The 21,760-nt window shown below is 45.1% G+C and overlaps 1 protein-coding gene across 1 annotated transcript in view; it reads right to left on the reverse strand.

Moving 5' to 3' along the window:
* The window catches only part of LOC308074200 (CUB and sushi domain-containing protein 1-like), a gene marked incomplete at its 3' end in the record, with an annotated part of 656,606 nt that overhangs the window by 137,217 nt on the left and 497,629 nt on the right, over window positions 1-21,760 (reverse strand). Inside the window, exon 31 of the mRNA XM_080413541.1 lies at window positions 12,731-12,918. Coding sequence (XP_080269667.1) covers window positions 12,731-12,918 — 188 coding nt within the window. The remainder of the gene's footprint in view (window positions 1-12,730; window positions 12,919-21,760) is intronic.

Consider the following 21,760-nt stretch of genomic DNA (forward strand, 5'->3'; position numbering starts at 1 on the left):
CGATACCAGGCAAGCTTAGTCAGGTCCTGGATACAGACAGTGTTGTAAAGGAACTACAGTACATTTGTACCTTTTACTCTTTTTTGAAAACTTTAGTTACTAGTTACTTTGTAGATTTAGATTAAATATATATTTACCAATGAAGCCCTATTTTATACTTCGGCTATTCAGAAATAGCCGAGTGAGCTTGTAGTTCAGCTATTTTTGAAAAAGGTAGACATTTTGAAAAATGTAAGTACTGTTACTTTGGTACTTTAAGTATATTTTGATGCCAATACTTTTGTACTTTAAAGTTTTGAATACAGACCTTTTACTTGCAACAGAGTATTTTTATATTGTGGTATTGGTTCTTTTACATAATAAAACAATCTGAGTACTTCTTCCACCACTGGATACAAACTGATGTACTCTACTTCCCTCTTATTAGTGCTCGAATCTCTGATCTATTCTGGGAGCAGGACTGCTAAACTGGGAGTTTAGTCATTCTTATTAGTGATCTAATCTGTTCTTTTCTGGTGGTAGTAGGCCTGTCAAAATTATTACATAATCGCCTCATCGTCCATTATTTGAGGCTTCGCAAGCAACCAGCTCTACAAGCTCTCTGGTAGATCGGTTATTTTAGCTAGTTTAGAAACATACTGAATGTATTACATTATTAAAGATATGGCCTTACTTTTGGCCATAGTACATTATTTGTTTTGATTATTTGTACTGGTCAAAGTTATTTGTCATAATATCTGCCCTAATATCTGGCAAACATAACTACTGTATCTATATATGTTTTTCAATGCCAAAAACACAATTCAATTCATCTAAATGATCGTGACAATCGTCAACTAAAATATCATGATGACAGCCCTAGGTAGTAGGACTGGTAAACTGGAAGTTGAGTAATTTTTTCCTTTAATTAATCAAAACCGTTTCAATGTGAATGCTTTTATCTTGTCAATGCCAACTATGAACTAACAAAGGACTTCCCTGCTCCACTTCACTTCTCCATCAGAGCAATTACCTCGACAGCTGAATTTACGCTCATTCTAAAACGCAGTGTGAAGGAAAATGAGAGCACAGCTCCAACATCAGTTAAATAATATAAATTTATGGAGGCAACAGAGTAAGAAATGGGGACTAATTAAACATTTTAATGACACCATTGGGGAAACGAAATGGCAAAATTGGACCAAATGAGCACATGCCTCTGTTTTGCTTTCTGTCCAGTTACTTGATAGGCATATTTTGATATGAGTAGTAAAATGCTACAGTAAATGTCTGCACATCTCTGGCCGTGGGATAATAGAGTGTGTTTCTTTATTGAGAAAAGCAGATTGAGGAAATGTCATTGTTGTAAATGCGGTCGGTCAGTCAGTCAGTCAGTCAGTCAGTTACCGACATTGACTATTATAAGCACCCAACAGGGTCTGGCAAAACAAGTAGTCGGGGAACCGCCCTTTCTTTTACTGTATATATTTTTATATGTTCTTGATAGATAATATAAAGATAAAACAAGAAAAATAAATAAAAAAACAACAGCATGAGTAACAGTACCTGACATAATAAAGGTAAAAAAGGTAAACGCGTACTTTATTATCCCCATGGGGAAATATGTCCTCTGCATTTGACCCTTCTTAACTACTTAGGAGCAGTAAGCAGCCACAGAGCAGCGCTCGGGGACCAACCACAGTTGTAATGCCAGTACCTTGCTCAAGGGCACTGGCAGGAGTATGTACCTACAGTACTGTAAACATGCATGTGTTTTGGTGTGGGAGGAAACCGGAGTATACCTGGAGGACACCCAACACAGACATGGGGAGAACATGCAAACTCCACACAGAAAGGCCACCCCCACCGGGGAACAAGCCTGGGGGGGATACCAGGGGGTCCCCAATATAGCTTCACAATCATTTTAACCCCTTTATCCATATTTTATACTTTGGCTATTCAAAAATAGCATATATACAAGCTCATTGCACGGCACGAGTGCCGCGCAATGAGCTCGTAGATCTGCTATTTTTGAAGAATCGTGAAAATGGGATCCACTATAACAGAATGGAAGAGAATAAAAAGGCTGTGTTTTGGGGATACTGACACCATCCGAGTTTGATGGGGAGAACACAACTAAATTACCCAACAGAAAAGGCTCCTAAAAGATGGCGCCTTGGTCAGTAAAAGAATAGCGTTGAAAGAAAAGAATAGCGTTGAAAGAAAAGAGAGACCCCATAGAAACCATTTAAAAAGCAGTGGTCAACAGGGAATAACACTGATGAAAAAAGAAAAATAGAGAGAAGGGGTTATTTATTCATATTTATATGTAATTCAAGCAATCCGGCTTTTAATTAAGCCATGCCTATCCCTCTGAGGATGCAGCTATTTTTCAGCAGAGCAAAGAAAAACTAAAGGACGATTCAGAGATTGGTTTCAAATCAGGGAACAAAATAGATAAAAGTTAATTAGGCATTAGATAGTTTTAAACAAAGTTTAAGTGTTTTTCAAAGGAACAAAAAAGGAAGGGGCAATTTATAAGCCTTCATAACACTGCTCGTTGGTTCATTAAGAGGAAAGAGAAGGAAGAAAGACAAGAGCAGTGAAAAGGGGAGAGCCGAGTGGAAGGAGTCAACTACAGTAGAAAAGTGTCTTCAATCATGACTTGGCATTCTACCAGCTTGTTTGGTTTTCCGCTATCATCCAATCAGAGCAGGATGGAGGTCGACAGAAAGAAAACGAAAGGCAGACAGAGAGAGGTTGACAGAGGTGGATTATACTGTCAAAAGACAGGGCGAAAACAGGGATATTATTGAGGTTGTATTTTAATTAGAGAAGGCGATAATAGAGTGGAAGACAAAGGTGGAAAACCTACAGTAGAGGCAGAGAGAGTGAGAAAGGAGAAAGAGAGAGTGATAGCAGAGAGGCTGATAATGTTTTTTTATTAGAGAGAGATGGAGGGTGGGAAAAAAGGGGGAACAGAGAGTGATTATAAACCTTGACAGAACAGATCTCTCGCCAGCCTAACAACTAATGATGAGTTCCAGATTGATTATGGCTTCCAAATCACCTCCACTGTCAAACCAAGGTCTGTAAGAGACCTACAGTCTCTAAGTAATAGGAAGAAACACATCTCATGGGCTAAAGTGCAGCCACCAATCCAACAGGACCACCTTGCCAAAAATAATTCCAATGATTCCTTGTGAATAATCGACAGTCAACAAAAGAACAAAACAAAGTCAACGTTAATTAAGAGCAACACAACAACAATGAAAAACAACACACCCTGAGGCTGCAGTGTAGTATGGGTGTTTGGATGGTGAAGGTGTTTTCTGACGGGGTGTCATAGAGTTGAACACAACTGCACAGATCAAGGGCACATTACGTTGTTTAGTTGGCGCTATATTCACAGTGGATCAGGAGGGTCGGCAGGGGCTGCTGTCGGGGTGCTGGTGACAGGGGGCGCTAGTGGACATGGAGACGGGGACTCAAGAGGACATGGACACAATTTCTCTATAGGGGACATAGAGACAGAGACTGAAGAGCAGTGGTTCTCAAACAATTTAATGTCAAGGACCCCCAATTTGATATGTGTATGGCATTGGCAGGGGGGAAGACGTTTAAAATAGGATTAAAGTGGTTAAACGGATTTTGATTCTTTAATAACAAATTCAGCTGAGGACCCCCTGGAAGGACCACTACTCAAGAGGATGCGGACACAGTGGTTCTAGGGGACTTGGTGACAGGGACTCCAACAGGAACCCCAAAGTTCAGGTTGGGTGTCAGCAGATACGGCCAATGGGGGATCAGGCAAAGCATTGGCACTGGGCAGCTGAGCCTCAGTAGCAGGGGACAACTATTAAATTCATATTGTGATGCCAATACTTTTGTACTTTTACTCAAGTAAAGTTTTGAATACAGACCTTTTACTTGTAAGAGCGTATTTGTTAATTATTTTTAAATACCAAGTGGTATTGGTACTTTCACTTAATCAAAACATCCGAGTACGTCTTCCACCACTGGATACAGACGGAGGTACTTCCCTCTTATTAGTGCTCTAATCTCTGATCTGTTCTGGGAGCAGGACTGCTAAACTAGAAGTTTAGTCATTATTATTAGTGATCTAATCTGTGCTCCTTTCTGGTGGTAGTAGGCCTGTCACAATTATTACATAATTGCCTCATCTGCATTATTTCAGGCTCTGCAAGCTAAAAACTCTAGCTCTCGGGTAGATTTTGTTGTGCTATTTTTGTAAATTTTTGAAAGTATTACATTATTAAAGATATGGCCTCTTTTGTCTATACTACATTATTTGTTTTGATTGTTTGTACCCGTCATTGTCAGTAATTTCTTTGTATACTGTATTTCAGTAATAAGCTTTGTATATTTAACCCAGGGAAAACATCTTTGTGTCATTTTCAATTTTAGCGTTGGCTAATAAAAAAATGCAGATATACAAGCTCACAGCACGTCACTTTGTGCCGTGCTGCGAGCTTGCACATCTGCTATTTTTTTTTATTTTGTTTTAATCTGGAAATAGTTTGAAAATATTTTCTAATTTTGGATTACAAAAAAGTTTGAGAACTACTGAATCGGCCTCAGGTCTTAATGGGTTAAGCGCTATTTGTCATATCTGCCCTGTGCAAATGGCGACAGGGACTCCAATACGAACCCCAAAGTTCAGGTTGGGTGTCAGCAGATACGACCAATGGGGTATCAGGCATTGGCTGGGCAGCGGAGCCTCAGTATGAGCAGCTAGGGGACAGCTTAATGTTCCTCAGGAACATGAAGCTAGAGGAGGAAGGAGTTCCTCAGGGACAGGAGTAGCCCAATAGATCTGTCTGGGAGTCCGTAGTGCTGGGAAGCAGAGCCTCAGTAGTGCTGGGACTCTGCGGCACTGGGCAGCAGAGAGCGCCAGTGGCATAGGGAGCCATGGTGACTATGCCTTCTCCTGGAACCCCTACAGTTCCCCAGTTGGTTCAGTGGAGGCTCAAAAGGTTCATGGGGTGCAAGATCAGGACAGATGGCTCGTGGGCTAACCAGCACACGACAGGTGGGTAGTGGACTAGCCGACACAGGACGGGCAGGCTGCAAATGCACTGGCTTGCTCACGGCAAACTGCAGACTGAAGTGCTGGTTGGGCTTATAGTAGGTGCAGGCTGGGAAGCAGGCTGAAGGCTAGCAGGCCAGACACTAACAGACATGGCAGCTAGGGAAGCCCACAACTCCTGCTAGTGCTTCTGCTACGCTAGGCCTGGAATAAGCCCTTTTCAGAGTCTTTTGCTCAGTGCTGGTGGGGGGCTGGACACAATACTCCACAAAGTACTGCATCACCTTTCCGAGTTCATCTTCAAATAATTTGTCCGCTGGGTCCATGCTTGATCAGATTTGACTGTTAAGTAGCATCCAGACCAGAGAGTCCTTTACTTGGAGTTCATAACAGGAGGCATAAAACTTGAAAATGGAACAAATATTCTATAACACTAGAAACATACAGTAGATGGGCTGATGCACTGGAACATTCATTGACGATCTGACAACCACTGAAGGGACAGACAGGATATATATACACACACACACACACACACACACACACACACACACACACACACACACACACACACACACACACACACACACACACACACACACAGTGTATAGGGGACTAATGACGGGACAAGGCTCAGCTGGAGTGGGAGGGAAAAGACTTACTTGTAGCAGGTAAACATGAGAAGTGGGCAACAATATGACAGGGGGAAGGCAGGTAAAATACAGGACACAGCAGACGAGGTTAACACAAGACAGGGGAGTAAAGAAAGTCAGGCTGGGGGGAGGGAACAAGAACACAGTAAAAGAGACAAATCCAAAATACTCAAAAGTCCCAAACTAGAGGTTACGAATGTAACCCCGGTTTTAGTAGGTTCGGAGTTTACTACTCACTATGGGATATCAGCGCCCTCAGGCGATGAGACAGAGCAACACACACGCTCCCGGTGCCAATACTGATTGGCTAAGGGTATGTCACGAGTCCGGAAGACCCGGGAGTATAAAGCTCCCTCGTGACGTAGGCTCTTCCTCTTAACATTCTCCTCTCTGCATGCCAAATGCGCACAGAAAGGGGTGTCTGGTGAGTAGTAAACTCCGAACCTACTAAAACCGGGGTTACATTCGTAACCTCTAGTTTTACCACGGTTCTCCGTTTACTACTCACTATGGGATTCATAAACCCCCCTTGAGGTAATGAGCCACACAACCCTGACAACCCCGCACGCCCCTCAGCTCCTAGGTCACGTCCCCCCCGGACGTGACCTAAGACCCCCAGGCCATAGGTCCACGACCTCACGGCCCCTGGGCGCCCCCCCAGCCCACCGGGCTGGGGTGCGGGATAGATAACAAGAGTAGGCCCTGACAGACTCTAGAGTCTGCCCTATTTACTAACAGGCAGACACAGTCCGCCTCATAATAATGAGGAGCAGGGCCCTATCCCCAAGACACAGCCCTGCTGGTCCCAAGGAAACCTAAAGAGGAAGTCGGAAGATATGGAGAAAAGGCCCCAAGCCTACTCCCTATCCTCCACTGACCTGGAGGCAGCAGCCACACCCAGGACAGCGTGCGCCATTGATGACGCCGCCACGTCCAGACTGTAAAAGGCCGCAAAAGTCGACGGCGACGACCAATTTGCAGCCGCACAAATCTCCTGGATCGAAGCTCCCTTGTAGAGAGCCCAGGACGTAGCCATGCCTCTAGTAGAGTGGGCCCTCAGACCCCCCGGGACAGGGACACCACTACTCACATAAGCCAGCTTAATGGCATCACGGATCCATCTAGAAAGCGTCGCTTTGGTGACCGCCTTCCTCTGAACCCCCACGCCAAAAGAGACAAAGAGTTGTGTCGATGAGCGACTGGCCGCCGTCCTCTGGCAATAGAGCTTCAAGCTCTCACCGGGCAGAGGCAATGTAACCGCCTGTCCTCCGCCGAAGCGAAGGGAGGCGGATGAAAAGCCACCAATTCAACCGGATCTGGGGCCACCACCCCGGTCTTTGTAACGAACGCCAGGTTTGGTTTAATCAAAACCTTCCTGTCGTTGTTCAGAAAATTCATGCACTCCGGGCTCACCGAGAGCGCATGCAAGTCACTGACCCGTTCAGCCGTGGACAGGGCCACCAAAAGGACCGTTTTTAGACTAATGACCTTCAGGTCCATAGACTCAAAAGGCTCGAACGGGTGACGGCACAGTGCCTCCAGCACCACCGTCAACTCCCAGACTGGGAACAGTGGCCTGTTGACCGGTCTAGCCCTTCTGGCGCCGTTCATAAATCGGCGCACGAAGTTATGCTGACCCACCGTCTTGCCATCGTCGAAACCTAGGTGGCAAGCCGAAATGGCAGCCAAATACACTTTCACCGTCGAGAAGGATAAACCCTGATTTAGCCTTCCCTGCAGAAAGTAAGAATGCTACACATCGAGGCCTGGAAAGCCACCACCACTGGTGACTGTTCCAACCCCCATCTGACCTCGTAAGCATTCCTCGTGGACACGGCCCTTGCGCCCTGGATGGTAGCCATCACGTCAGGGGGAAGGCCACACGAGCTCAAATTCACCCTCTCATGGGCCAGACCCATAGGTCTAGGTCCTGAGGGCCTGCCGCAGCAAGTCCCTGCCGACAAGGAGGGCCCAAGGCACGTCGTGAAGGAGAGGAGCTTAACTCCTGACCTCTACGTGTCCCATGCTGGGGCCACCAGCAACATCAACAACCCTCGGAGCCTGACCCTCCCCCACATGGGGAGGATCAGCTCTATTGGTGGGAAAGCATAAAGCAGTTCGTTCAGGAGGCTCGGCACCTGGAACGCCTGAATGGACGCGAGACGTGAGTCGCATCACAGCGCCATCTCGCACGCCAATCCGTCCAACACCAGGGAGGCCAAACCTTCCTGCTTGTTGACATAGCACATGGTCGCGGTGTTGTATGTTCTGATTGAGACAGAACAACCCGGAAACCGAGCACCGAACTGTTTGAGAGCGAGGAAAAACCCCGTGAGGCTGGCGTCCGTGGTGATGACCTTCTGTGATATCACAGCGCCTATACTGACCCCCTGGGACAGAAAAGCCACCTGCGACCACGATCCGAGTGTCTCCACGACACCCTGGAAACACCACCACTTGCTGAAAGCCTGAGGTGAGTGGGATCCGAAGAGCCCGCTGCCACCTCTATACAGGTCTCATGTAGAACCTGCCCAAGCGGATTAGGTGAATGACTGAAGCCATGAGACTCACCGCCTGCATGCTTAGTTTGTAAGTGACTTGACGCCCTACGCGAAAAGACCTCACACAAGCTAAGACGCTGTCTAACCTGCCCTTGGACAGCCGCGTTCTGAGCGTGTTCGAGTCCAGCGAGATCCCCCAGAAGGTGTCCCGCTGAGATGGAACCAGAACGCTCTTCTGGACGTTGATTGTGAACATAGCGACGTCAGGTGGGAGAGGGCCACGGCCGTGTGCCGTGCCACCTCCTCCTCTGAGCCAGCAATTAACCAGTCGTCGAAGTTAAGTCGACAGACCGATCCCCTGTCGCCGCAGTGGAGCTATGGCCGCATTGGTACACTGCACGAGCACTCGCAGGCTCAATGACATACCAAAGGGAAAAACCGTGTACTCGTACACTCCCCTTTGTAGCCGAAGTGCAGGAATTCTCTGTGTGGAGGCCAGACTGGAACGTGGAGGCAAGCAACCTAGAGGTTGATGCCCGCCCATCAGTGCCCCTGATGTACCGTTTTGCAACAGCTTTTACGGTCGTCAACCAAGAAATGGATACTTGTTGAGGCCCTTCAGATTCAGAAAGGGCCGTACGCCCCCCCCCCTTTTTCTCACCAGAAAAAGCTTTGAACAGAAACCCAGTCGGTTCTGATTCGTAGATATTTCTCTGGTAACGCTCATGCTCAAGAGAGAGAGAGAGAACCTTCTCTCTTAGAGTCGTGGCTGCTTTTATCTTCCGCATGAGAGAGACACACTCGTCTGACATAGGAAGTAACACAAGGCATGTGGAAAACACACCAGTTCAACCACAATGTGTTGTTGTTGTTCAGGGGAGCCTGGCCAGTACAACCACAGTGTGTCACTGCCGTACTGAGCTTAACCAGTAAACACAGTGCAACGCTGATGTACTGGGATAAAAACAGATTCGGATTGCAACCCTCCCAAAAGCTGCTCACCGAGCGAGCGAGTCGGGAGGGGGCGCTGCTGTTATCAGTCCCGTGGGCAACGTGCACATTTCCACGGGGACCGATGACGTCGCCACGTGGTCCAGCGGACTCGTACTGTGGCGTCCATTAGAGACCGTTAGTGTCTGCCATGCTGTGAAACAGGCCTGTCAGGCACAAAGGGCTCATAGAGGAGGCCATCGACGCCCAGGGACCCCCTGGGACCCCTAGCGTCGTGACCTCCTGACCGGGGCCGGATTACGTGCTTGTGTATTTTAAGACATTTTTAAAGGAACAAAATAAAGCACAGAGACAGTGTAAAACAACATAAAAAGTTTAACATACTCTTATGAAAACCCTTTATGTGTGTCTCAAAGCACTCAATGAACCTGAGCCTCCATCGTGGTAGTGTAGACAAAGGGCTAACTAGCTTAGTTTGTAAGCTTAGCCTGGTCTAGTCTAGCCTAGCTACAGGTCGCTTTTAGCCTTTAGCTGCTACCTGTAGCTGTTTGGCTAACCAAGAACGAAGGAGAGCTATGCCCACCGCAGCGTTGTTTTAGGGGACTGGCTAAGCGCTGCACCAAAACAACACTGCTCTTTAACTGTGTCGATGTTAGTGAGGCTAGTCAGCCGCTAAGTGAAACAACATCAGCCTGACTCTATGGGCTCATAGAGGAGGCCTTCGACGCCCAGGGACCCCCTGGGACCCCTAGCGTCGTGACCTCCTGGCCGGGGCTGGATAATGTGCTTGTGTATTTTAGTACATTTTTAATGCAACAAAATAAAGCACAAAGACAGTGTAAACAACATAAACAGTTTAACATACTCTTATGAAAACCCTTTATGTTTAATTGTCTCAAGGCACCCAGTGAACCTGAGCCTCCATCGTGGTAATGTAGACAAAGGGCTAACTAGCTTAGCCTGTAAGCTTAGCCTGGTCTAGTCTAGCCTAGCTACAGGTCGCCTTTAGCCTTTAGCTGCTACCTGTAGTTGTTTGGCTAACCAAGAACGAAGGAGAGCTATGGCCACCACGTGTTGTTTTAGGGGACTGTCTAAGCACTGCACCAAAACAACACTGCTCTTTAACTGTGTCGATGTTAGTGAGGCTAGTCAGCCACTAAGTGAAAACAACAGCATCCTGACTGGAGGCTATGCCAACCTAGCATACCATAGCTAGTAATAGTCACGGCTAACTCACCAAGAGTGAAGAGACGTTGACATCCGTTTCCATGGAAACAGGTGACGTCGACACCTAACCCACGGGGCCCGTGCAAGCGTGGGGGTCACGTGACTGAGTACGGAAGCATTCCACGCTGCTCCCTTGTGTTTACAAAGTCCGTCGCCATCTTGTCTAGGCTTCTTGGCCTGGCTAAAGGAAGCGACGGAGCCACCTCCACCGAAGGAAGCACTCTGTCGCCCTCCAGAGGCTGGCGTGACACGGTGCTTGGCAGGTTGTAAATATTGGGGTGACCTTCGACCCGCGCCGCCATCTTGCAAACCTTCCTTCCCACAGTGGGCCTCTGGCGCCCTCTGCCGGATGGATGGTAGAATTGGAAAAATTTTGGCGTGACCCATGTACACTGGCATATAGAATTAGCAATGGGTTTATTACCTTTGTCTTGTTCATATCATGCACAGTATTCATCCCAGCAGCGTTTGGAAAGTCACCAAGGGACTTTCCAAGCGCTTTGGGCTTATAAGGGGTGGTTATCAACACGGGGACCACCTAGTGATCCCTATGCATCGATGCACCCCGACAGTTGTCGAAAACAGGCAGAGAAGTATCCCATTATTGTCTATCATGCTGTGAAGGCAGGCCTGATAGGCACAATGGGCTTATAGAGGAGGGCATCGACGCCCGGGGACCCCCAGGGACCCCTAGCGTCGTGACCTCCTGACCGGGGCTGGATAGTGTGCTTGTGTATTTTGGGAAATTTTAATGGAACAGAATAAAACACAGAACAGTGGAAACAGCATAAACAGTTCAACATACTCTTATGAAAACCCTTTATGCGTCTCAAAGCACCCGATTGTAGCCTCGTTCTTCGTGGTACAGACGCCGGCTCTGAAGAGGCTAACGAGCTGGTGTTGTCCTAGCAAGCTAAGCTAGAACAGCGCTGCTAACAACCTGTTGCTTAGTGAGGCTAGCCATTCGTTGAAACCAGCCGCCACAGGTTCGAGGATCTCTTCCTCGGTGGCTGCGGGAGGTTCTCCCCGTCCGGGGCTCGTCGTGGACACCTCCTGGGTGTCCTGGTACGACGGGAGCTCCAGGAAATCTTCCCCGTCCTCCGCCATGTCGTCATCGTGAAGAGCCATCGACTCCTCGCTGGCAGGGGGGAGGGAGGGCCGCTGCTAGCATGCTGCGGTGGGGACAAGCCCCCATCGCAGCAGCAGCGGCGGGAGGTGGCGTCAGCGTCGTGGACGCTTGACGCTCTAGTCTTGGCATCGGCACCGGTGGGGGTCCCATGAGCCGGGGGGCCGCTCGTGCTGCCCGACTGGGGTCCCCGGTCCGGTGGCGATGGCGGTCTCACCGTTATCTCGTCTAGTCCAGCCGACCAGGGTCCTAGCCCTGACGAGCCGAGCGTCAAGTTGAGAAACGGTTAACCTCGTGCAGTTAGGGCACGCATCTGTCTCACCCGGGTGGGTCCTGGCGCAGAACGCGTGATCGACCCCCAAGCAGTGGAAGAAGACGCGGTGGGGGTCGTCTGCGGCGATGAGGGGGTCGCATTCCGCGACCCCGCAACTCCTCGGTGGTTCCATCTTGGTCCTCGGTCTGGGAAAACAACAGGCTAAAGCCTAGCCAGTAGCGTAGCCTAGTAGCTGCTAGTATTAGCCTAGCCACTGAATGAATGAATGAGCTAGTAGCTGCTAACCGGTGTTAGCAGCTAACCGGCTTTTTCAGCTAACCGGCTTTTCCAGAACAGACCAAGAAATAAGGAAAACTGAGAGGATAGGTAAATAAATAAATACTTAATATTAAGTTCCGGGAGAAAACTTATTTGCAAGGATTTTCCCGTGGGGATATACTCCGTATTCCCGCATTGGGTTAAAGTTGAAAATTTCCTTGCTTTGTTGTGTGTGAATTTCTGCGCATTCGCTTGCAGAGTGGAGAAAAGAGGAAGAGCCTACGTCACGAGGGAGCTTTATACTCCCGGGTCTTCCGGACTCGTGACATACCCTTAGCCAATCAGTATTGGCACCGGGAGCGTGTGTGTTGCTCTGTCTCATCGCCTGAGGGCGCTGATATCCCATAGTGAGTAGTAAACGGAGAACCGTGGTAAAACATAAAACTGCTCCATGAATCAAACTGAAATCAGTCCCAAAGTGTGTCAATTTATGAAGTCCAAAGCAAGACCAGGAACATGTGGTGTGATTGGCCGGAGGTGAGAGAGAGAGAGAGAGAGACAGACAGACCACGGCAGCTGTAAAGAGAGTGGGATGTCTGTGGACCGAAGCAACATAAAACACGAACACACACTTTTTAGGAGGTCGACATCCAAGACCTTCAAAGTACATTTAACAGGAAAAGTTCAAACCAAATTTAAAGTTTTAATTACCTCTGTAGTCGATGGCAAACCCAGACATGCCCAGTGAGGCATCAGATCTGAATGCCAGGAAGAGGCTGCTACCGCTGCTCTCTATTCTCTCAGGAGCCTGGTTGCCTTGAAGACTTGCGAGCAACGGTCCATTAGAGTCCTCTCCCTCATAGATGTGCAGGAAGTCATAGCTTGGCTCCATGTTGAAACTGGGGGGACACAAATGTAATTATGTAATTTTGGCTTTAAATACATGAATACATTAAAGGTAGCCTCCAGCCCCTGAAACGCTAGTCACACCCATTTAAGCAATTATAATGGAGTGAAACGAAATGGAAATGAAGGCTGAGTGTAAGGTTACTGTATATTAAAGGACCACATCAATAGCCTACATGTCATTGTCTATTCACAGCTTTGGCCATATATCGTTCATTAATGTAGACCATTTTCCCGTTAATGGCTTTATTATTGCTATACATCTGCCAAGAATGTACTGTATATGTCTGTATGTCTGTGAGCTTCTTTAAGCAAAATTAAACTTTGTGGGAATGATCAGTAGGGTGTCCCAAAGAGATTATTAACTTTTGGGTTGACAAGGTCAAATGGCATATCATGATAATTGCATAGTGTCGGTAGAGGTATGTAGAGAGTGAAATCTTTCTAGTTGTTAGATTTTGTATTTGTTTAAATTTTCTCCAAAGTCAATAAAAACTACCAAAGTCATCTGACTAACTGAGCCAATATCGTTGCGAGCTTGTACAGTAGATCTGTTATTTTCGACAAATGTTCACCTACTTTCACCTAATGTTCGCCTATTATGACATGCCCAGAATAGGGATGCTAGGGTTCATGTGGTTAAACATGCAAGACCACTAGTCCCTAAGAGAACACTTTATTCATTCATTATTTGCCCTAACCTTTACCCAACAACTGAACTTTAAATTTAACCAATTTAAACTAACGTGATCACTTTTCCAAAACTTTTCAGTCCTTACTTTGGCAAATGCCCCTCATTTCTGAATACTAGGGATGATATGTCATGAGGTTGAACTCTGTCCAAAATCCCACCTGTCAAACACAGGCAAAATGTACACACGCACACACGCGCACACACACACACACACACACACGCACACACGCACACACACGCACTGACAACTTTATTTCTATGTTTGCTCTGGGAAAGTCTGTATGTTAGCTCAGTTTCCCACCTGTCTGTTTAAACCATTCTGCTCTGTGTTTGCCTTTCAGTTATAGTCTAGCACTCCAGGGTCGTCTGTTTGTTGAGTGTGTGTGTGCGTATGTGTGTGTGTGTGTGTGTGTGTGTGTGTGTGTGTGTGTGTGTGTGTGTGTGTGTGTGTGTGTGTGTGTGTGTGTGTGTGTGTGTGTGAGAATACATTTGTATTCCTGCCACTACAAAGAACAAAGGCAGGGAATAGGGGAATGGTTGGGTGCTGCAGTCATGGTTTGCAGAGGCCTGGCTGGCTTAGTGTCTGTTATAGGGAAACAATGCTAGATATCCTTGACAGGCAAGTCAAGCAAGCTGGGGAAGTATATTATTTTAACAGTATTAAAACAAAAACCTATAAAGCTACAAGGTCAAGAATCTCACTTAAATTGTGGTGCATTTGCCATTTATTTACTGTACATCAGGAACGATGCAAGTCGAGAACAATGCAAGTTGTGAATGAATGCCCCACCTGGTTATGCCCCACCCGTTGTACCTGTCTGTTTGGCCCTTTTCTGCCCATAAATGGGCATATATCGGATCTCCACATATGCCTATATATGGGCATATCAGTGGTTCCGGACAACGGCCGCCTAGTTTGAAGACAATCGGTCGGGTGGTCCTCGAGATACGTGAACTACAGTCACGCGCACACACGGACAGACGGACGGACAGAGATGTTGCGCATTTTTAGTAGAATGCATCACCAGCTCAGTGGCCTGCAGACTGGGAGGTCGGGGTTCGAGCCCCGGCCAGATCATACCCAAGACTCTAAAAATGCGACCCAATGCCTCCCTGCTTGGCACTCAGCATCAAGGGTTGGATTGGGGGTAAGTCCCTGTGACATACTAGCGTCGTGTCCAGGGGGTGTACTTGTACAGTACATCAAGCTGCCTCATGCTACAGAGACAGGATATAGGCTCCTGGCCTCAGGGCTCGGCAAAGCATACTTTTTACATCACCTTTATCCAAAGTGCATTACATTCACCGATTCAAACACACATTCATACGCCAACGGCGGAGGAAACCATGCATGGCACCAACCTGCTTATCGGGAGCAATTAGTGGTTAACGCATTCAATCCGGGAACACGTCTGTCATTTTAGATTTCTTTGGCTATTAAAAAATAACATACTGTGAGCTTGTAGATCTGCTATTTTTGTAAAATCGTGAACATTTTTGCAAATCTTTGAATACATATTTTTTTAAGCAAACATTTGTAACTCAAATCTTTGCTTCTGGCGGTCCGTGGAACAAAAGATTTTTCAAAAAATAGCAGATCTACAAGCTCATAGCACGTCAGATGAAATCTAAAATGACAGAGATGCGTTCTCGGATTGAACGGGTTAAGTGTCTTGCTCAAGGACACTTTGACAGGGAACCCGGGGATCGAATCGGGAACCTTCCGATTCCCAAGCAGCCACCCAAGCCACTGCCGCCTCAATATCAATATCATATAATAGCGGAATAACCCAACATTACACATGGCATTAACACGTGTTCTGAGAAAATATGCACACACTCATGTGTGCTCAATGTATTGCTGGAAATTGGGTTGGGTGGTTGCAGACGCCCCAGGCTGCGGATCCAGGGTTTCCATGGAATACGGCAGCAGATTGCTATTCTAGCTCCCATGGACTGTGATTGTGGACTACCGGCTATGGATCAAAGGTTTACACAGGACACGTCTGTGGATTGTCATTATATTATACTATTATTATAGCTGCTATTGTTGTTATTGTTGTCCTTGTAGTTGTTTGTTTCCACTGCTCGCTCTCTCTCTCTCTCTCTCTCTCTCTCTCTCTCTCTCTCTCTCTCTCTCTCTCTCTCTCTCTCTCTCTCTCTCTCTCTCATCTCTCTCTCTCTCTCTCTCTCTCTCTCTCTCTCTCTCTCTCTCTCTCTCTCCCCCCTCCCCCCCAGACACGGCCAAGGCAGGTGGCCGCCTACCCTAAAGCATGGTTATATCCAAGGTTTCTCTCCGTTAAAGATGTGTTTTTCCTTGCACAATAAATTAAGGTTGCGGAATGTGAGAAGGCCCCTAGACATGAGAACGAGACCATAAATGCTGTTATTAAGCCTGGGTTATGGATTGGTATGCAACACAGACAACTCTTACAATACACTTCAAACCAGGGAATACCAAGGAATACTTAGTTATTAAAAATGGCTCAGATTACAGCAGGTATGGAATGTTAAGGGCTTGCCTTCTTTCATAAGGGTGCAATGAAAGAATTAAGAGAACGTGAGGAAGAGCAGCAATCTGCATTTCGCAAGGCAAAGGGAGATTGGATTTCAGTGTTGAGGCTATATTTTAATTCATTAATTAGAACTAAGCTATCTAAGTGTAAAGTACATGAATTAGCAATAAACATTATAAGCTAACAAAGTCAGTGTTTAACTGAAGAGCATAGCAGTTCAATAAGTTATTTGTATTGATTAACACATTGATTGTTGGATTGATGGTCTAAGAGTGGATTCATGCTGGGTCCGATTAATTCGAATCGTTCCAGAGTACGATTGGCCTCTCCCAGCTGGCCAGCATTCACATTGGCCAAGATTCTTCCGTACCCGAATACACTTCATTCAACAGTAATGGTAAATATGTGCCTCATGGGGGCGCTGTTGACTATGGGTCTTTGGGAGATAGAGAATGTCATTCACAGAAGAAGAGTCACTTGTCAGAGTTTAGAGTGAATAATAAAGTTTGACTGTGTTCCTGACGTTGTCTTGAGTTATAATAATAACAGAACAACAATACACAACCAAAGCAGTGTGTGCGTTGGTCTTTGAAACCCCAAAATGTAACGTCGTCTCTGTTATTATCAATATGATAATGACGTCACTGACGCACCTTTGGTATTTTAGCAGTGACGTCACAGACTAATCCTTGGTATATTCATCCTAGCGGCAGCGTTACGATACACATGTGTTTTTTGTTTATGTTTTTTTACGGCTCGCGCTACTCAAACACTAGCGGGATTATTAGTTATTGTCAACATTCAAGTAGAACTATGAGAAGGTATAACCCAGCTAAAATAATGTGTCATTATAAAAATATATAAATGATATATGATTAGCAGTCCACTTCCTTCTGTTGGTACGGATGAATTCACATTGCAGCGTTCCGTTCCCGAGTGCGCAGCAATCGGACCCGAGACTACCTCCCCAGGCGGTCTCGGTTACGGTACAGTGATCCGTTTCGGGGAACGATACGCAACGTTCACACTATCACAATATCTGCCAAGTGGTCCAGGGTGCGCACCCGGGACCATAGTCTGAATCCGCCCTATGTCATAGGGGTTTACAACATGTTCTTTACCTCTACCAAGGAGGTCATGTTTTTGCCACCAGCTGTCTGTCTGTCTGTCTGTCTGTCTGTCTGTCTGTCTGTCTGCGCAGGATATCTCAAGAATTTATAAAAAATTGTTTGCACAAAACTTGGAAAGGATGGTCCTGGGCAGAGGAAGAACTGGTTAACTTGGTTAACTGGTCGGTCTGTCGACCGCTGCTCGATATGCCCCAGTTCAATATCAATCAATGAATTGAACATTTAATCAGAGACATCTGGAAGGTTCAGCTCATGTATTTGAAAAACGTGTCCCACATCTTAAATAATTCATTTAGGGAGCCCCTCAACAAGCACCTAATTCTTTCCAATTTAACAAAGTTAATAAGTACATCTCTTATCCACTGGGTATGTGGGAGATTTCCACTTAAGTAATATCAAACGTCCAGCTAAGGCTATAAATGCTGCCTCCAGGGAAGATAGTGACATAATAGGTGGAATTACCCTAAACAATACAATCATCGCATTAGGCTCAATCAATTGCTCGGCTACCTTTGACAGTGATCCAAAGATGTCCAAGACAAGACAAGACCAGAACACGTGTACAAGGCTCGTTGGTGCTTGATGACGTGTCACAAGATGGATCCACATTTTTATGAATTGTATTAAGTCTAACCTTTGTGAAGTGAGCACATTGTAAAAGTTTGCACTGTATGAGTCCATGACTTGCACAGATAGAAGATTGATATAAATCATGAAGTACATCATCCCAGAGCTGTTCCGGGATCTCCTCTCCCAAATCCTCTTCCCAAAGTCACTTCTGAACAGATTAAAACCACAATACTTGTCTATCTAAATGTCTATCATGGCATGGGTCCCGGAAGAACTGATTAAGTTGTCACCTGCATCATGAAGTAATTGAGCAAAGGGGACATGGCGCAGAAGCAACACTGCCACCTTAGCAGAGGTCTGTGCTCTACTGAGAACCGACCTCTGCGTTTGTTTGCTTTTTATTACATTTATAAAACATTAAAATACAAATAAAACCATCATCAATAATTAGTTTAAACTAAATAAAAAAGCCTAACTGTTGCTAGAGAGTTCTCCAACTGAAAAACAAAAAATAAATAAATTAAGAAACAAAAATAGGTCAGTTTTCCTCCTTCGGCAATGTGGAGAAAATCCTCTATGCTTTTATCTCTTCTTCCTCATGTGAAACCCCATTCTTCTCCCCTTCCATTAGTTATGAGCCCTATTAACATCTTTAGGTTGAAAAGAAAGGCACCATTAAGGCTTACATCAGAATCTACTGGTAAACATAGGCTGCCACACCACTGAAAACCAAAACATGGTGTTGTTTATGCATGTTTATGCAAGGAAAATGCAGCTAAGTGTCCTTGATGTATTGTAAAGGTTAAGAGGTTAGCTTAATTTTTTTTAATGTTATATGCTAAAGGTAAACATACAGCAGACGTTCTCTCTATCGGGTACGAAAGTGTACACAAAAGGTGTTGTTTATCTGCAATAGACAAAACTACTTATGTCAATAATCTACAGAAAATAACACTAGTCAAAACATTAAATTGTGGCACTAAGGATTTAACTAAGGATCACAGGAAACGCATGATTACAAATGACAAATTACATGTACGGTATGTTTATGTGAGTGATAGTTTTTTCGATTGATATATGCATAATCATTCATGGACGGTGGCTGCTGACAGCAGCATAATGTACTGTATGCCTGCAATACATATCACCATCAATTGTCTCTTAATCACATCTGCCTACAGTAGGTCCATGTAGATTATTTGGCAATTCTGAATTGGGTTTATGGAATTGGGCTCTGCAAACAAGGAATAATAGCCTTTAGCCCCTTGCTCTTTCCACAAGGACAGAAATGTTCTAAAATTGCAATAGCAGATCTACAACGCGTTGCATTGTGAGCTTGTAATCGGCTAATTTAATACGTCGTCATACAACAAAGTTGTAAAATAGGGCTCAAGTGGTTCAAATACAGAGAAAGTTTACGTGCTAAAACCTGTTTTAAGGATGAGGGCCGGTGCTTCTCAGACAGGGACCAAAGCAACATCAAAAAGGAAGAAGCTGAAGCACACGGTTTCAAACCCTTTAATAGGCGCAAAGAGAATTACTGATGTTTTGACAACAGTGTCTTCTCAAAGCAACTCAGCATGGGATTTCACAACAGCAATAAGCCACAAGAGGCCGTGGTCTACCCTGGATGTTAGAACAGCTAAGGGGCATTGCTTGGCCCGGTGTGGAGCGAGGGGTGAAACCCATTTAGCTGTTCTATAATCACGGTAAAACATGGCATTGCGTGGCTTATTGCTTTTCTAAAACGGTTACCAAATATGGCTACTGTACATGAAAACCATAGACATATCCCAATTAAAATAGTTTTAATGACAATTTCACAACAACAAATATATAAATATATTTATACTGATACATGCAGTCCTCTGTGTGAGTATTTTACGTACGGGCCTTTATAAAACCTTCCCTTCATTATTAGTCGATTGATATATTATTATAACTAAAACTAACTAAACATTAAAGCTGGCCTTACAGGATTGTTTCAATCTTAAACGATTTTGAAATCTGGTAGCACCACACACAACAGGATAATCTTTTAAGATTCTCTTATCAGATTATCTTAAGGGCATCACACACTATAGGATTCTATCCAGATTCTCGGGCTTGCCCAAACACAGCAATAATACATAATACCACAAATAAAAAATATCACCTGCCCGGCTGTCTAGCTCCGCGATATTATTATAATTAGTAGTAGCCTATAGTATTTTGATATTAAATAAAGACAATAAAAAAACACACACACCCACACACACACGGCCTGTTGCCTGATTTGTGCTTCGTCTTACCACGGTGCATTGCGTCAGATCTGATCTACAACCTCACAACGCTTCTCATCCATGCCACTTGGTTCGCTAGTGTTATCCGCTCGACACCGTGCAATGAAACAATCCAGGCTTGAACTGTGCAGTGGCATGTCACAGAGAGACTTCCCTTGCAACATTTTTCTAAGTCAATGGATTTATGAAGGGTGCACCAACATGAAAGTTTTTTTCTAAGGCATTAGATCGCGGGCCAGAACATATAAAGAAAGGCTATTTTAAGAATAGTTAAAAAATGTACTGGAACTCAAGACAGAGAATGAATCAAAATGTAAGCTGATAGGTGGCATAATATAAACTGTAAACGAGCTGTTTTTCCCCCTTCCCATTTGTGAATAGTAATAGTCTACAGTTATGGACAGACCATGTAGCAGAACCTACCTCATTATAATTTGAATGATTTTACATACTTTTATTCTCATTATTATTACCCCCTTCTGCAAGACGTAGGCTACAACGTCACATTATTAAGCATGATTCATCATAGGATCGCTTTGCAGATCTACAAGCTCACAACGCCGCGCAGATTGATATTCGAGGCGCAACACCGTTGTACGTCGACGCATAAATTGGTCGTAACTGGATCAATTGCAGCTGCTACTTGTGCAGAGAGACAGACTGCTTAACATTTAATCTGATGCTACTATGATGACACACTATCCAAAAGTATAAAGAGGATATGTGACAGTGCTGAAAACAGGGCATTTAAAGATGAATATTGACAGCAAACTATGTTACCTGGTCTCATCTATGCAAAGCCGTTGTGTTTCATCGCCTACACAAGTTTTGGCTGCTTGCAAGCCAAGGAATATAATTTTAGATGGCACCACAAGATGAAGTATGGAATGGTACCAGGCAAGTTATATACAAGTTTAATAAGCATCCTTCAGGTGGGGATAGATTCTCTATGGACATTATAGCTATAATAGCATATATGGAGTATATGACTGTCCAAACGCCCACACTGCCAAGGGCGACTTATGGCGACTTTTAGGTTTTTTTCCTCTAGATGGCGCTGTTGTCGATCACCTGAGTGATCGGTGTCACCCTCAAGTCAAACAGATCCAGGAGATCACGTCATCAAAAGACCCCCCCCCCACCCCCCATCCACTTCCTGTTTAGCTTTTTTGGAAAAACGGCTGTATCTTGAGTTACTTTTTTTCCCATGCATTTTGGCAAGACATGCTAAATCCAACAGCCTGAAAACAAGAGAAGGGGGGGTTGCGGGTGTTTTTTTTTCTCCCGTGGCAGTATAGTGATCCACTCCGTGCTTATCAGCCGTCCTGGGATCGATCATACTGGATATAAATATTCTGTGACCAGTTGAAAAGGTAAGAAAAACGAAAATTGCTGGCAGTGGGCGATTTATTTATTTATTTACTCTGGCAGTGAATGAGATAAAACCTCACACTAGATGATATTTATGCCTTTAAAAAACGGTACCTAACTGTAACTGCATTATGCATTTAGAAAATTTAAACAAAATAAACATACCTAAAATGTTATTTTTAATTACACAAAACTTTTTTCTTACCTCTTTGAATCTTGCTCCTGACAAATACCCCATATTAAAATAACTAAAACCAACACAAACTGAAATT

This window comes from Gymnoscopelus braueri, assembly GCF_963280865.1.
Source record: "Gymnoscopelus braueri genome assembly, chromosome: 1".
In the NCBI taxonomy this organism is placed as follows: Eukaryota; Metazoa; Chordata; class Actinopteri; order Myctophiformes; family Myctophidae; genus Gymnoscopelus; species Gymnoscopelus braueri.